The sequence below is a fragment of the Nyctibius grandis genome, chromosome 19 (assembly GCF_013368605.1).
Source record: "Nyctibius grandis isolate bNycGra1 chromosome 19, bNycGra1.pri, whole genome shotgun sequence".
Lineage (NCBI taxonomy): Eukaryota > Metazoa > Chordata > Aves > Nyctibiiformes > Nyctibiidae > Nyctibius > Nyctibius grandis.
In genome coordinates, this window is record NC_090676.1 from 671356 (window position 1) to 688139 (window position 16784).

The 16784-nt window shown below is 48.5% G+C and overlaps 1 protein-coding gene across 1 annotated transcript in view; it reads right to left on the minus strand.

Moving 5' to 3' along the window:
- LOC137672156 (BPI fold-containing family B member 4-like) overlaps nt 1-16784 on the minus strand; it is a 36308-nt gene that overhangs the window by 12173 nt on the left and 7351 nt on the right. Inside the window, exon 7 of the mRNA XM_068416190.1 lies at nt 117-300. Within this exon, the coding sequence (XP_068272291.1) occupies nt 117-246 (130 nt within the window). The 5' untranslated portion in view covers nt 247-300. The remainder of the gene's footprint in view (nt 1-116; nt 301-16784) is intronic.

Below are 16784 nucleotides of genomic sequence, written 5' to 3' on the forward strand. Positions count from 1 at the left end.
GTTTCCGAGGTGCCACCGCGTGTGCGACGAACACCCGAGTCGTCGCGTGTGCACAACACGGCTGCACGTTTACATGGCAAGAGGCAGACACGTGCTCGTACCCGACGCACACGTACCTGCAGCAGCGAGCAGACGCTGGGGGGAAGCAGCACGTTGTGTACCTCGCTGTCGATATTTCTTCTGGCTGCGTGAGTTTTTCTTGCTCAGCCGTATCCCTCGCCGCCCCCTCACGCACCTATATTTCATCCGCTCCTCGCAGCGGTGATTTAGACATCACTTACCAGGAGGCTGAATTCAGTTCTGCAGTGACAAGGGAATATATATTAAAATGAAGCATTGCAAGAAATGCTCCAAGAGATTATCACCACCAAACGCTGGGAAGGGCTCACGGAAAGACTAACACCCACAGGGGGAAGGCGCTTCGGAGCAGCCTCTGGCACTCTGAACTGCCCCGAGCCTGCGGGTCAGGAAGATGGCAGGTTAAACTGCAAACAGGCACTTTAGAAGAGTAATATTACAGTAAATAAATATTATAATCTATTAAATACGATTAAATTCACTGATATTCTTTCTCTAATGTTCAGAACCACAGAAGCCTGGTGAAAAGCACTACATGATCTTTAAGGTCCCTTCCAACCCAAACCATTTATGATTCTATGAAAACTCAGGAGAATTGCACACATCTCAAACTAAAATGTTGAGCAACACTAAAGAACAAGAACAAAAAAAAAAAAATCATAATTTTTCCACTACAGTTTGGAGAACACCACCACATTTTGATGACAAATGGTGGGTTTGAGACATTCCAGAGGTTTGCAGGCTACAGGAACACAAGATTTCTTCACTGTTATGTGGCAAATTAAAAAAAAAGAGTAACCTCAGCCTGTAAAACTTCTTTAATGGGGAAATAGTAATTAAGGATACAGATAAACTGAATCCTGTCTCTTGAGATAAAAACCCTAAATCTGGTAGCATGAATTACTCCCTGTGATGGAGCTGCCTTGTACAAATATTCAGCCTGTTCTCTCGCAGGGACACTTCCCAGCAGCCAGTGGCTGCTTCCAAAGGGATGCTGTGAGCATTAACGCATCTGCTCGGTTCCAGCGGTGATGGAAAGGAACTTCCCTGATGACAACAAAAAGCAGCGAGCCCAAGAGAAAGGGGAAAGCACTCGGGCAGGGAAATGACACAGCAAACCTCGAGCTAAATGAGGCTGCTAGAACAAAAGCTGAGAAGGGAAGGGAGGAAATGAAATAAGTTTTGAACACTGATGGCACCTGGGCTGAGAACTTCCAGCCTGGCTTCCAGACAGCTGAGGTTCAGCTTTATGGACTGGTTTAGCACATTCCATTGCCAGCAGTCAGCAAGGGCAGAGCAGCTTAATTAATACCAATCACTCTTTAGAGCAACAGCGAGCCTGGCCAAATCGATCCCAGGCTTAGTGCACGTACCAGGGACTGGGGGCATGTCATGCGTGGGCAGACGTCAGCAGCATCCTTCCCAGCTCCACTCCTGTCTGATCGCTCACCCGTGCAGTTTCCTACAGAGGGAACTTGAGAAGCAGAAACATCATCTCGGGGCAGGGCCACACAGAGAGCACAGGCAGGAAAAACAGGGAGAAGGACACGAGACTGAGGGGCAGCAGCTCTGAGGAGCTGCCTGTCAAACGGAGCGAGAACAGCAGCACCGATTTCTGGAGGCATCCGCAGTGCCGAGCATCAACAGCGAGGCAGAGTAAAATCACGAGCTAACAGCAAATCAATGTCTCCAGGAATTTTATAGACAGGAAACTTTCTGCTTCCGAGATGTGAACTGGAGTAGAATGAGCATAATGTTATCAGCCACAAAAAAGGGACAAACTTCATTAGCCAGATGCAGCGTGACGAGCTGCAGTGCAAAAAGAGGCATTTCCACAGACACGTCGTCAGGCCTCACCAAGGCACCCGAGCTCCACAGCGCAGTGCTGACGGCAGCACCGGCCCGAGGACTCACCAGGGAACCAAGAGACACCGGGCAGGAAAGCCTCGGGAGCCCTGCAACCCCAGCTGCTTCAGACAGGCACTGGTTTCACTGAATTTTGCAATATTTTGTCAGTGTCTGTCATCAGCCTGCAGGGACCGAGCTGAAGTCAAGCGCTGCCCTGAGCATCTCCCCGGGTAGACACCTTGCATCTTGCCTTTTTCAGGTCTGGCACACTCCAGGTTTCCTTTTTCACCTGGCCCCACACAAGGCAAGCTGGGTCGCTTGCCACAAACCACCTGAAGTTCAAGGCCTGGTCAGGTCAGAAGAGGCTGTGACCTTCCTGCAGGAATGCCAGGAGCCCCCAGGGAAAGGCCACGCACAGGCTCTGCCCCGTGCCCGGGCTGCACGGCCAGAACCCCCGCGTGTCTGCAGGCAGCCGATCCGCAGCGGCATCCCTGCACGTGTGCTGCCACGGCAGCATGGATCTCTCACTGATGCCACGTGCACCTTAAAGTCAAATCTGCTCCTATATTTTACACAAATGAATCCCTTTCCTGCCTCCTTCCCATCACTTCCAATCACTCGCGCTGCGAGCGCTGCGAACGCCTCAATTCCTCCTCACTCTTCATTCTTCCCATTTATGTTTCGCCTTCCTTCCAGCCTGGGAAATGGATTTCCGTCCATTTCCTTGTCTCAGAAAGTGTCAGCACCGTGGTGCCAACAGAGACTTTTAAAATAAGACAGCTATTTCCATTTGACTGAAGGAGCACAACACAGACCCAAAGCCACGTTTCTGTCTTGCCTCAGGTTTGGGGAAGCTTCGCTTTACAAAAAGAAAAGCAGCACTGAGTGAAATTGTCCTTGATCACCTCTATTAATCCCTAGGAAGAATTAGCAGCAGCTTTATATTACACGCATACATCTTCTGTAACTAAAGGTTTGAGGCTTTCTGTTCTATTCTCAGCTTTTAATAGACTTGACACGGTCTCTTTGGACACATCATCATCACAGGTGGCAGAATTAGTGCTGTGCTTTGTCCAGACGTTCCTCAGGGGAAGCAGTCAGGGGTTTGGAGTCAGCGTTACGTAAATAAATGCCTGTTTCTAGGGAGGTACTAACTGTGCTCTGAAGAAACTGCAGCTGAAACATGACAGCAAGTTCACATTAAACAAACCTTGCTAATGAGTTAATTATCCTGATGAGAAGGACTGAGGTCTAACTCACCCATACGCTATTTCCCTCCTGTCCAGTGTCGGTTGGTACGTGGGTCCTGTCTCAAGGCAGAAGCCTCAAAACACCAGTGCGATGCTGAGAGAAGGAGACAGAGGCATTAGAGGGGATCAAACCCGGGGCAGGCTGGAGCGGGTGAACAGGGTCACGCTGGCAGGGCAGGCAGCCGTCCCCCCTCTGACCCACGCGGCTCAGCATCCCAACTCACGCCTACAGCTGGGGTGGGCAGGTTTGAGCACCCACTCCCTGTCCGGTTCCTGTGCCCCAGGGAGCCGTTCTAGGATGCCATCCCCGTCTGCCCTCGGTTCCCCTGCTCCCAAACTGAGGAGCAATTTTGACACCCAGAAGGGGTGAGGACCCCAGCTCTCCGAGAGGGGAAACAAGTGAATGGGAGTGAGAAACAGCCACGTTTCCTCACCCCACGATGCAGCAGCCTGCAGCCGCGGCAGCTCCGCAGGGCAGAGACTGCCCCGGGGGCTGGGACCCCCATCCCAGGGGCAGGGACCCCCCACCTACCCCCAACCGTGCGAACAACACACCCCATGAGAGCAGGAAGGGCGCGGGGGTCGGCGCCGCAGCAGGAGGGTTTTGCTGGTGCCATTGAATGCACGGCTGAAGCGCCGGCGTTTGAGGGCTGGAACTGAATGTAAAGCGGCTGGGAACGTTACCCAGAAAATTATTTCAAAGACACGCAGGGGATAACACTCTTCTAAAGCAACTCACAGCAGGGTCAAATTGATTCCTGCGCACAAAAATGCAATATAGACAAAAAAAGAGAGATAATTGGATTCCCCTTTAACTCTGAAAAACAATTTGATGCGTATCTGACTCACTGCAAAGAACTAAGTATCAGCCTAGGAAACAAATACAGCTCAGCGGAGCGAGTCACACGCCGTGCCCTAGAATTTCACACTACAGTGTGAAGTTTAAAACACCAAAAATTGGTTCGAGGCCAATTTCACCCACTCACACAGTAAAACCAGACTTTGTTAACGCTGGAGCAGCACAGACTGATCCATGAACAAGCTCCACACCCAGAGCTGAAGGCACCACGCAGCTGCACAGCAGCAAAAAAGGTGTCACGGTTGAAAACTTGCTGCTGCTGCCTAATTAAAACCTACATAAGGTTCCACGGTTGCTTTTAGCATCCTATCGTTTAGCAAGAGAGACCCTCTGCAAACATTCGGGGGCACAGACGCCTACAGCTGGGATTTGTGTGTGAAATTACCGGGCGCTCTGCGGAGACGTTCCAGCTGGATCACCCCCGATAAGGAACCGGCTGAGCCACGGCGCGCAGCCCTTAATACTGTCTCCGAAAAGAAGAACTGGATTCTTCGAGGCATCGCCAGGCTCTGGTAATTTCCAGCAGCCTCCCCTGACTGCAGAGGCTCAGACCATAAATAATCACTACACATTTTCGCTGCCACTGATATTTTATTGCCCGAGGTAGCCACTCGCTGGTCTGCCTCTGAGATAAGGCCGGGCGAGCTTCAGAGAGTTTGGGGACTTTGAGTGGAATCTTCTCAACATCAAAGTCCCAGTAGGGTTTTTAGTGAGACTTTAGAAACCAAGTTAAGGATTTTTAATGTTCCACACACCAACTAGCATCAAAGCGACAGCCGTCTGCAGGGAACTGCTGTTTAACAAAGTCACCCATAGCACGGAAATGGAGCTGAACTAAACAGCTTCATCACTAGTATTTTGAGAAACTTTTATGTACAGGAGATGAGTAGTCTGGAGGTTTATTTGGAGCAGAGAGTCTGAATAAAAAAAACTCCGACTTCCTTATTTGCCACATAAAATCACTCAGATGAAAATGGGGTCTGGAGAGTCTTTGAGCTTGTGCCGCGCACCTCAGGATAAATATTCTCATTGAATTACGACACTTCACAGCCCTCACACACAGAATCAGGGTCGTCTCGAGCAGCCAGCACGAGAGCTCTGCTCCCCCATCTTTGCTATTTCAGCACACAATTCTTTTTTCTTTTTCAGCAGACGGTATTGCTAAGAGGGGTGATCCGAGCTGTCAGGAGAGGGACCGTGTTTGGTATCACCGCGGCATCAGCAATGCTGCTGCACGGGAAACACGGCCGTGCTGCTCAGACTCGGGCTCTGATAAGACCAGTGACTTGTAAATCATTGTCTCCTGCTGTTCATTCCTTCCCAGGACCCACGAGCATCTTGTCACTAGCACCGAACTCTCTGCGTGCCTGCGACACCGCGCCCAGGATCAGGCACCCGGGGCTCCCGGGTCACGGCGCTGCCTCCCCCAAACCGCGCCGGCAGCGAGGGCAGCGCCTGCACCTCAGCTGCCACAAAGAGCGTCTGTTTTGCCAACCAAAATGCAATTCAGCACGGAGGAAGCCAGGCGCTGCCGTGGCACTGTTAGCTGTATCGCTCCCAGCAACACAAGCTGCTGCTCTGGAAGCTGGAGCAACCACACGTTTTCCATCAGTTACCTCTATTTTATAGAGAATGATTAAGACAAGCAAGGGCAGAGCGGGATACACGGCTCCCTCCTGCAGAGCTCCACACCCAAACTGAACATGCAGCGCCGGCTGCCTCACACAGGTGATGGGACTTTCCAAGATCTAACGCACAGAAAACAAAAGCCCAGCAGCCGTCTGTCTTGCCTGCGATACAGCAACGTCTTCGGCTCCACACGATCCTCTCGCTTGTTTGCGCCAAGCCGTGACGCAAGGAGGAGATAAGACAGTTTGGGAATTTTCTGAGGAGAAAAGCAGGATCCTGATTAGATGCTTGTTCCTTGACAAGGAAGATGTGCACCCAGTTCTACCCTGCCATGCTGCCTTCCTACCCCCTCACTTTTCTTTTTTATTTCTTTAGAGTAGCAGCCTCTAGCATCTTCTCAGCCCAGCAGCCAACATGCCTACAGATGCCGTGGCCCCACTGCTAAATATTACGCTGATGACATTTGTGCAAAGCAGGTCTAAATTGAAATGCTTTGGATGGCTTTTCGTCACCCGTTCTGCTTGGACAAGGTACCTGCTGGAAGCCAAGAGCTGGGCAGAAGGAGGTTTCCCAGTTGCCACCCAGCTGAAAAACCAAATACCATTAAGTTAATGCCAGCCCCGGGTGCCTCCACTAGCTACCAAGGCCACCTTTGGCTTCACCACCACGCAGTGACTTGTAAAAGGCTGAGCTGAAATAGTATTTCATGGCGTGAATTGCTTCAGATCCCCAGGGAACAAGTGTCAGGGCTTTCAATAGCTATAGTGCTCACAATAAACCAGGGAGCTCTCCAGTATCAGAGCACAAACAGTAGTTATTTCTCTTTCAAAGCTTTGATTCCTAAAATCTTTCTTACATTCAGCTTGACATCAAAACACCCATCTCATTCACTCAGACTGTCACAGGAGAATTGTGCGCTGCTATTAGAAACAGCCCTGAGGTGAATTAAGAACAGCCTGTAATGATGTTCCACTACAGCAACTTTATTTCTACCAAACCAAATAAACGAGCAAAATCTTCTCTGATGTGCCTTGGCGCAGCAGAGAGCAGCAGCTGCTCCCCATATGATTTATTGAATGGATGTTTTCTAAATGGCCAAAGTCAGGCTCTGAAGGCAGTCACAAAATCACTGATTCATAACAGCCCAGCGCAGAGACAGGGAGGGAGAAATTCACTTTCTGGATAGTGGCAAGTTTGGGCATGAACCGCTCTGTTTGCAGGTTTTTTTCCCCTGTAAACACAACACATGCAAGGAGCTGTATAACAAAATCTGCGAATATTGATGCTCAACAGCTGGCAGCAACGATACAGGGCACAAACAAATGCCAAGTCAAGGGAACACGGGGTGTTTGAGACACACAGAGTGGTGGTGGGGACGAGGAGAGGGTGGAGGGTGGCAAGGAAAGACAGACCTTGCCATGTTTTTGGCAGTGGCACAGGCAGCACCCCACAGGGCCGTGGCGCCGGGGTACGATGCCATCAAGTACCCGGTACGCTGGGTCCCCAGAACAGCCAGCCCCGGGCACTGCGGGGAGAGGAGCAGAGGCAGAAGTAAATCCCACACGCACACCACCTCCGGCAAGCAGGACCGGGGCACGAGCAGCCACAGCAGCGGTTTGGCTCGTGGAGAGCTGGCAGGAGCATTTTCACATCAGCGATTCAAATATGGGACATTCTGCCAAAGGACATCTCCGGAGCCAAATTGTTTATTAGATTCAAAAGAGGTCTGGACATTTACCCGGGCACTGAGGACACAGGGAAGCGTCGCAGTGACCGCTAACATGTTTCAAGGATACTGCACTTCTCTGGGCTCCAGCCTCTGCCCCCAGGGACTCCGAGGCCGAACCCGCGCGGGGAGGCAGACGGGTGTTTTCACCTGTGCTGCAAAGTGCCGGCACCTCCCTCTGAAGGGCCCGACAGCAAGAGCTGTCAGCAAGAAGGGACGGTCCCGAATGGACAGAGATTATCCACTCTGGGTATTTTAATTCTTTTAATTCCAGAGCAAAGGGAAGAGCTGACGAGGGCAGGGCGAAGTCCTGACAAGTGCCCAGCGTAGCAGCGTTGGGATTCCTGCCCTGAGACATGAAAACCACCCCAATATTTATAGCCCGAGGAATGCCAAGCGCCTGGTGCCACAGACTGGCTGAACGTTTGCTCTGGGAGCAGAAAGGCCATCCCTGAGCTGCAGGGATACGGGAGCGAGGGGCCCCCAGACTGTGCTGAAGGGACACCAGCTCCAGGAATTGCCACCTGTGGAACTGCTGATTAAACACAGCCAGGCTGGGAGGAAAGCTCAGACATTCTTCTGTTGGCTTGTGCTTAGCACGTTAACCCTGTCTCTAATGAAACATCAGGGAAGCTTTAAGGAACAAGTAGCTTAAAACATTCACAAAATGCTCACAAAGGCTTGTCCTGATGCCAGTTTGAGTCCCTCTGTGCAGATTCCCAAAGCAAAGAAACCCTTGATGCCAGCAGGGCACACATTCACCACTCCATGGCTATAAAAAAAAAAAAAGATTTCTGACACTTCACCCTCCGCTAATATGGATTTAAAGAAATAAATAACCACCTGGCATTGCCATTGCAGAGTGGCACAGACATTTCCACAAGCAGATTATTGACACAAGTACAGAAGCCAAGTTATAAACAGGTTAGTAACTCGATAAACAGAACAGCAAAGCATTTCAGAACAAAGCATACAAACCCCATTTTACCTGCGCTTCTACAAAAGCAGTCGAACATCTCTGAGATTATACCCACCTATTTTCTCTGCCATTCAACAAAAAGAAGAAAAAGAATCAAGATAAAAAGAGGGCATATTTTAGCTGTAAAGGATTTATTCATTCAATTTACATTTGAATCAATTATCCAGGCAAAGCTCAAACACTGCCAATGTGATTTAGGTGACTGAACGCGCATCACAAATAGCATTCAAGTCATATAATCTGTATCTGCAATTTCTGGCTAGCTCCGTGAGCAGGAACAATGTCCTGACTCGCAGCGTGCCTGTATTTCTCACGAGCAGCGTGCTTTGCTGCAGGTAGGAACAGAGCCCCTGAAATCTCTCATTCAAAGAAAAGCCCCAGTTGTACATTCAGCCCAGGGGACGAGGGATAAGCAACCTGCCGTCGTGTTTTGACACACATTTCTTGGCCTTGATCTCTCGCCAAGGAAAGGCTGAAGGCAGCCAGGTCACCGGGGTACCTGTGCAGCTCTGCTGTGCGAAGGGCTGGGAGGAAACCCTTCTGCCACCCCACAGCGTGGCTGCTGCCCTCGCTGCTCCGTGCGCCCTGTTCCTTGTGTCTGCTCGCTCCCTCCCTGGGGAATAACAAATTCCTGTTGTTTGAGAATAAAGAATTCTGTGAATTACAGTATCTCCATCTCATGATGGTCTCTCTCTTTACTGTTCAGTGTCAGAGTTGCAAGAGCAAGCAACTCATCCTGTACCCCAAGATTTCCCTCTTCTTGCAGTGGTTATGGCACACAGTACATCTCTAGGAGAACAACAGACTAAAAAAAAGCTCAACTAATTTCACAGCCAAAGAGTGAATCCTCTCTTCTGCTAAGTTTTTCTCTAGTAGAACGTACCTGCTCTCCAATAGAGCTTAGCCTTGTACCAATGCAAGAGGAGAGACAAAGAATTATGAAGCTATGAATGCCATTAGCATCAAAATGCAGCTACAGAGAGAAGGGGATTTTACAGAGAGAAGATAATTTTTGAAAGAGTACGAGGAGGAGGAAAAATTTCTTTTACTAAGGACGCATTTTTCATAGACCTGGAATCCACAGCACATTATAAAACTGAATTTGTTGCTGTTGTTTCTACCTTACGGCATTAATCACTCCAGGCTTGCTTAGGTGGGCAGGAAAAATCCATTTTCCATTGTATTAACTTCACGCAGTGTAAGAAGCCTTTCAAGACCCACGTAAATGCAAGTAAACCCTTCTGAGTGTGGCTGGCCCTGTGGTAGCCCAGGCACCCGGCAGCAAGCCCAGTGGGCCAGCTACTGCTCTGGGACAGGAGGGGCCTCCTCAGAGGTGTTTGGTTCTATGCAGCTTCTGCTGGACACGGTATTTTTAAAAACTTGCTGTTGAGAAAAGCCACTACCCAGCGAGATGCTGCAGGGATGGGATAATTCTGAATTAATAAAATACAGCACAAAGCATTGTTCTATCACTTGTGTTTACCTTTGTGTTCAACATAACACACGCAGCAGAGCTCAGGCTTAGCTAAAAAAAGCAATGTCAATTACTTGTTAAAGGAAGATAAATATCTCATTCTCATCATGCATTCTCCCCATAACTAATTACAGAGGAGAGGGAGCATTTGCAGGTTTCCCTTTCTTTCCCTACAACCAAAAAGGCGACTCGGGGTCCCAGCACGACACCTGCCCGCCCTCCAAAGCTGCTCCTCTGCGCTGGGCAGGGGGAAGCTGCTTCCCACTGACCCTTTCCAAGGCTGCGATCCAGCCTGGCTGGTGCTTACAGCCATGAGGCAGTGGAAGCTGCCACATGTTCGAGCTTTCCTAACTGTCCCCTACAGTCTACTCAGTATAATTACCAAATAATGTGTGCGAACATGAACGCGTCCTTGGCAATTAGGGTGCCGCCACGGGAGGGGCATCAGCCACTTGGCTGCCTCTCGCTGAGGTTCTCTGGCCAGCCACCACCACCACAACGCCTCAGCATCTCGCACGCGTTAGCAGAACACCACGCAACGCTCCACTCTCCCCTAAGCAGAGCTGCTGCTCGGGATTTTAGGCAATAAAAATAACAAACTATCAGTGGTTTAAGGACCAAGCGTTCAGAGGAAGGATTATGAGCCTGTACAAATGGTGTATTTGCACTTCACGCCAGCTGCTCCCCTGTCCAGCTCCGCGTGGCCAGGTCTCTGCCCCGTCGCAGAGCCTCACCTGTGGGTCTGATCCCTCAGAGCCTGTGGCCCCATTCTGCTCCAGAGCCAGTGCCACAGGACGGAGCTGTGGCAGACAACCACCCCCAACACCTGCAATGCCACGGGGATCAAAAAGGAGACTCACAAGGCCAGAGAGGACTGCAAAGGAGATATTTCAGCCATCGCTAAAAATAAAGCGGCTCACAAGTCATTTTCTTGCTCCCACATCCCTGCTCTTTCCAGCCATCCTGTACCCACTGCCCCCAACAGATTTCACTCTCTGAAAAGAGGCACAGAATCACAGAATCAATCAGGTTGGAAGAGCCCTCTGGGATCATCAAGTCCAACCACTGCCCTGACACCACCCTGGCAACTAGACCAGGGCACTAAGTGCCATGTCCAGTCTTGTCTTAAATCCCTCCAGAGATGGTGACTACACCACCTCCCTGGGCAGCCCCTTCCAATGGCTGATGACCCTCGCTGAGAAGAAATGCTTCCTAAATGTCTGCACGTTTGTCAGCTCTGAGCAACCTGCTCAGCCAGTTCTCAACGAGCTTGGTTTTCATCACCTACGTTTTTAAATAACCTACTTCAAGGAATGTCTCTGCTTTCACAGGATTCTGGGAGGCCAGCACACCCAGGCACCTGACAACCCAGCCAAGGCTGCGGTGCTCCTGCCTGCTGATGCTGGTGTCCTGCAACCTGCACACCCGCTCGGGAGCGGTCTGCTGGTGATGGGAGCTCCACGAAACCTGCCCCGCCTGCACGCCGGGGCTCAAGGGTTGGTTCAGGGTATATTCACTAACAGCTGCAATTATTGTAAACCTGAAGATTGGCTGTAAATACTGACGATCAAAAACGACAATATGAGGTAACAAGAATTGCAGCGTTTTCCCACCATTTTTAAGTGTATTTTGGCCAGGCTGAAATAAATTTTAGAGCTATAGCAAGTAAAAATTAAAGTGTCTGCCCCTAAAACGTGGCTGAATCCAGATTTGTTTGCTCAAGAGCAACAGATCTTACAACGTCGTAGGAGATCAAAAGCTAGAGACCAAAATAACTAACGCTTTGGGGACAAGGCAATTAAAAATAAACAGAGAGAAATATTTCGGTATTTCTTCGCTTTTTAAAATCTACACAAAAGTAGGAACCTACTGTCAGGGCTGTCAGGGACCCTTCAGAGCCACAGACTGCACTTGCCTCGTTCCAGCCCCTTCAGTGTCTGCACAGCACAAGCTCTGGCGACCTGCTGGCACTTCAGCTGGAACCAAACCCCTCTCCCTGATCTCCCACAACAACTGACCATGATTAAAAGCATTTCTAAGAATGAAACCCTTTGGTAGGAAGCCGGCATCATCCCACACTTTCAAATAAGAATACACAGAATATAAACAAATCACATGTCAATTATAAAACCAGTCACAGCACCTAATAAAACACTGGGAGGTAAATATCTGCTCTGATGAGATTACTCTGCCACCAAGCCAGGTCCCACCTCACAAAAGCCCAGCCAACACTAACAGGCGAGTACTCCATGCAATTGTACCTACGTATCTCCCTGACAGCTTCCACAGCCTGACATTGCAGTTGCTGCTAAAGTAATGATAAGCCTGAGAGTTTTTATATACAAAACGTGAGATACGTTCTTCAAATGACCCTCCAAGAGCTCAGAGGCTCTGAAGGGACCAGGGAGGAAATCCAACCATTCACAATCTGCTGAAGAGATAAAATTAATTCATGTAGATTCTCTCTAAGGACAAGCTCAACAATTTATGGAGGTTCTCGTCAGTTTAACCTTTACATCTTCCCCACTATCTAAATTATTTCTGCAGGAATTGTCACTGTGACTTTAAGAAACTGCAAGAAAGTTATCTGCCAAAAAAAAAAGAAAAAGGGGAACTTTCATCCCTTCAGGGATATGGACAGCAACAACCAACTTGCATGGTTCAGTAGTTCACAGCAAATCTGACCAAAATCTATGACTCTGAGACACAGCACGGATCAGTTGAGCACAGTCTTGTTCAGAGATTTGCCTGATGGAAAGTCAGGACCCTGCTGGACCGTATTTCTGCATTGGGTGTGGGTAAGTGTTGTAGTTCAGTTTCCTCCTGAAGATACTCTCATGTGCAGGCAAGAAGATCCAGTCATTAGCATCTGTAGACATGGTCTGGGCAACTGCACTCACCTTCACGGCACTCTGCTCAGCAGTTGCCCAGCATCCCTCCTTTCTTATCTATGGATGAAGCACAAACGCAGCCACCCCCAGAACTGCTGATGAGGACAGTTGTGTCAGGGTTTTGCTCACATTTCTGTTGCAAAATCTCCTAGAAGGGAGGACACAGAGCGACTCAGGCACTGTCTGCTCTCCCTCCTCTGTGACCAGTGGGTAGGCTGCAGAGCAGGACCAGCACTTCCAACCTTTTGTACAGCTGCTGCTTCACCCCTTAGATCTTCCTGCCAGTTTTGCTCATTTTGTTTTTCCTAAAACTTCAGTTCTAGCAGCAGCTCTCTTGTTCTTGAGAGAATCGACACATATCTTGACATTTTCACCTTCTGCTGGTTGGGCTGTCGGCAAATGTCAGAAGCATCATCGCACACCTAAAGCTCCTACACTTCAAATCACACCCCACAGACCATTACAGTCCCACTTTGATCTGAAGTACATTCTGGATGTTTAAAGTCTGTGGCAGCACTTTTTGAGGGGCATTATTTCTTTCAAGATTAAGCGGAAGAGAATGTCTTGTAAAGACAGATTCTGGAGCAACTTTACTGAGATACAAACCAGCCAGAACTAGAAAGCTGTGTGGCTGGCCAAGACAAGGCAGAGAGAGAAGCGAGAATTCTAAGATCTCATCAGTTATGCACCAACCCTTTATCAGGTGTAACTTCAGAACTATTCATGATACAAATTTATGAGAACGAAGACCAAACTCATTACTAGCTCTTGATGGAGACAGGACATGATAGCTATGAGCCAAGTGTAGTGGCACGATAACCAGATCAGGAGATCCATAAATACAGAGCCTCCAATTCCAACAAGCTGTAAGAGTTTTAAAGGAGAAAGGAAACAATGCCTTAAGGACACCTGCAGTGAGAGTGCCAGTAAAGCCCAGCACGTACAGAACTACTCCGTCACGCAGAGCCTGTCTAAACCATCACCTCCTTGCAGGTACATTGAGAAGGATTTCTCTCCTCTCACCCACGCCCCTCTTCCACCAGGAAGGCTGTGTGTGTGTGAAGGTGTTTACTGTACTGCAACAGGCATCAACAACAGGACAGCGGTCCATCGATACATCCCTGCCAGGAACGGTTTGCAGACAGAAGTGATCCATCACGTACAACACAGCAAAATCACATTAACATGCAACAAACATCGTGAGGCCAAAAAGACCAGGAATGAGGAGGCAGAAAAATTCTAATTGCATGAATGCTACTTAATTATTTTTAAGGTTACAAGAGAACCCTACCAGAATACAGGCTTTATACAGCAGCCTTTGCAGAAATTTCTACCAAACTTATCACAATTCTGCCCTACAACAGTACTGCCATTAGTGCTGACCAGCATCAACTGGCTGATTTAGACACAAATCTCAATATTACTAATAAAATAGCGAGTGTCAGAAGTAATAGTCATTATAAGCACGTATGATTTCAGCTGCAGAATGGAGAAAAAAAAGAACTTTTATGGTGTCTTGCCAATAAATTAATCTCTGGGGAACAATCAAAGCAGAGGATGCCTTTCTCTAAATCAATCACTGATGGCTTATGAGCAGAGAAAATATCCAGCTATGCATGAAAATGACAGCAGGTCACTGGAAACATGTTGCAGATTCTCAGCAAAGGCTGCGTAGGACAGGTCTGTGTGTCTGTCAGAAAGGGTCTACGTGAAGAAGGGGGATCCCAGGGTAAGTACTGAGGGCACAAAAGGGAAAGTTACAGAAAAATCAGAGAATATTAGAGAGGAGAGACTGGATAAAGAGAAGGCAAGGCAAAGAAAGGAACAAAAAAAGAGACATTTATACAAGTATCCAAACTTTGAAGCTCTGTAGTGGTCACAGACAGAAACTCCTGACCTAAACAGATTTAGAAAAAAGCCTCCATCCAGGCAGTGAAGCTCAATTGATCAGATCCATACCCAGGTAAAAAATGATTGCAGAAGAGCAGGGGCCAGTGCTGGCCTTCATTGCATGCAGAGCCAATGCTACATGCAAGGGCTATGCAAATTCTAACTCTGCTCCCAGAAGGAAAACCAGAGAAACCCAGCACACAGCTGGTCCCCTCACTCCTATCTGAGGAATAAGAGAGGAAGAGAAAATCTCCTTTTGCAGCGGGCTGGCAGTAGGCTTTTGGAAACTGTTAAAGGCTGCAAGGAGAAGGAAAGACAAAGATGCACGATATCACAATCCAGGCAGAAAAGGCAGCAGAGAAACAAGATGTGGACAGAGCAGCTCAGGAGAGGGATCCAGCATGTGCTCCTTCTGCAAGCTGGAACAACTATGGAGCATAAGTCAAGTGCAACCCCTCTTCCTACAATCCCTTGGACAGCACAACAGCCAGGACTGGGCTCTGGCAAGTAACATAGTCAGTGATTTACAACCAAACATCAGAGAGTCCTAACAGAAAAATAACAGCCTGTCAGTGTAAGCGATGGTGCTTGCAGAGGCATCCCTCACGTGTGCTTCATGGCAAGGGGATGGAGAAGGCCAGTCCAAAAGAGGTTCCTTCTAGAAATGCCTTTTCTGTTTGCAAAGCAGTTTTCCCTAATGCAAGGAGATACTAATTTCCAAGCGTCTTGGTACATGACTTAGGTGTGAGCTTCTTGTTTGGGCCCCTTTTAAAGCCAAAAGTTGATCCTGGTTTTTAATCACTTGGCTCTGTGCTTCCTCCCAGAAGCATGCTGGCCCTGCAGCACCATCCCAGGTTTGCTCAGTTGCTAAAAAAAAAAAAAACAACCATGGTCTGAAAGGATGCAGGTGTCTAGATTAACTGCAGCAATGGGCCCTCAAACACAGAATTTAAACAACCAACAGCACCCCTCAAATGCCAAATTCTGAATATCTGGGGAGTAGTCAAGAACTTGCAAGCCACTCACGGGCTGAAATTCCTTCATATAAAAAGCTTACGTGCAAATAACAAAACAAAAATTCCGCAGAGATGACCCAGGTTAATCCCACCATATAAATCCTTCCCTGAAAGCTGTACACAAAAGCCCAGGCTGTTCACAGGCCAACAGTACCACCTCGTGGTAACCCTCCTCTGCTACAGCCAGAAGCTGAAAAATCGTTAAATTCATTCAGTTTATTAAAAGAAGCCGTGTTTAAACAGCGGCAGACTGTTACACCACCCCCAGAACTCACTCCTGTACACCAAGAGGGACCACCAGAAGCTCTGGCTTCAAACCACAAGTTTGTCAGGAGCAGAGAAACGACTTTCTTGGAGAAAGGCAACAAGCCCATGTGCAGAATAGTCTTCAAATCCCCACACCATTTCCTTTGAGTTCATCTATCCGCTTGCAAAAGAAGATGTAAGATTTTTTTTCTTTAATAAGACAAAAATTTACAGACTGATGAATTCTGACAGCCACAGAAGACTCAACATTATCCTATCCACCAGCATCAGAACCACAGAAGTTTGAGAGTCCAGGTGCCAGCAATTGGGGTTTTAGACTCTTAGAAGTGGTAATTTAACATTCACATCTTTTGTTAGTGCAGAATTGTTTGGACAGGCGTAACCGCCGCTGCAGAGACCCACAGTTCCCAGGCAGGCATTATTCAGCCTCCGCTGCTGAGGAGCAGAGCAGAGCATGGCCCAAACAGGTAAAACAGAGAGGAAACAGCAATTACTGAGGGTGAAGAAAACAGCACAAGCAATACAGCTGTAGATAAAAAAATATTGTCAGATGTCTCCCAACTTTATAGCAGAGCAGATCCAGAAACACGTTTGGCCAATTGCCAGCACGCTCAATAGCAGCGCTGGGGCTTTCTGTTGTACCCCATTAGCTTTCAGGAGATGGTGGATTGCTGCCAGGCTAAATGTGCTCTGAAAGCAGAGAAGGGGGATGGGAGAATGCAGAGCCACGAGTGAGAAACAGGAACGAAAAGAGGAATGAGATGCATGTAAAGAAGAGACACAATCAAGGAGTGTGAACAAGAACGAGATGGGAAGGAAAAGGGGAATTCAAATGGTGGGGCAGTTGAGTCATATTTGCAAGTAAAGGCAGAGAAAC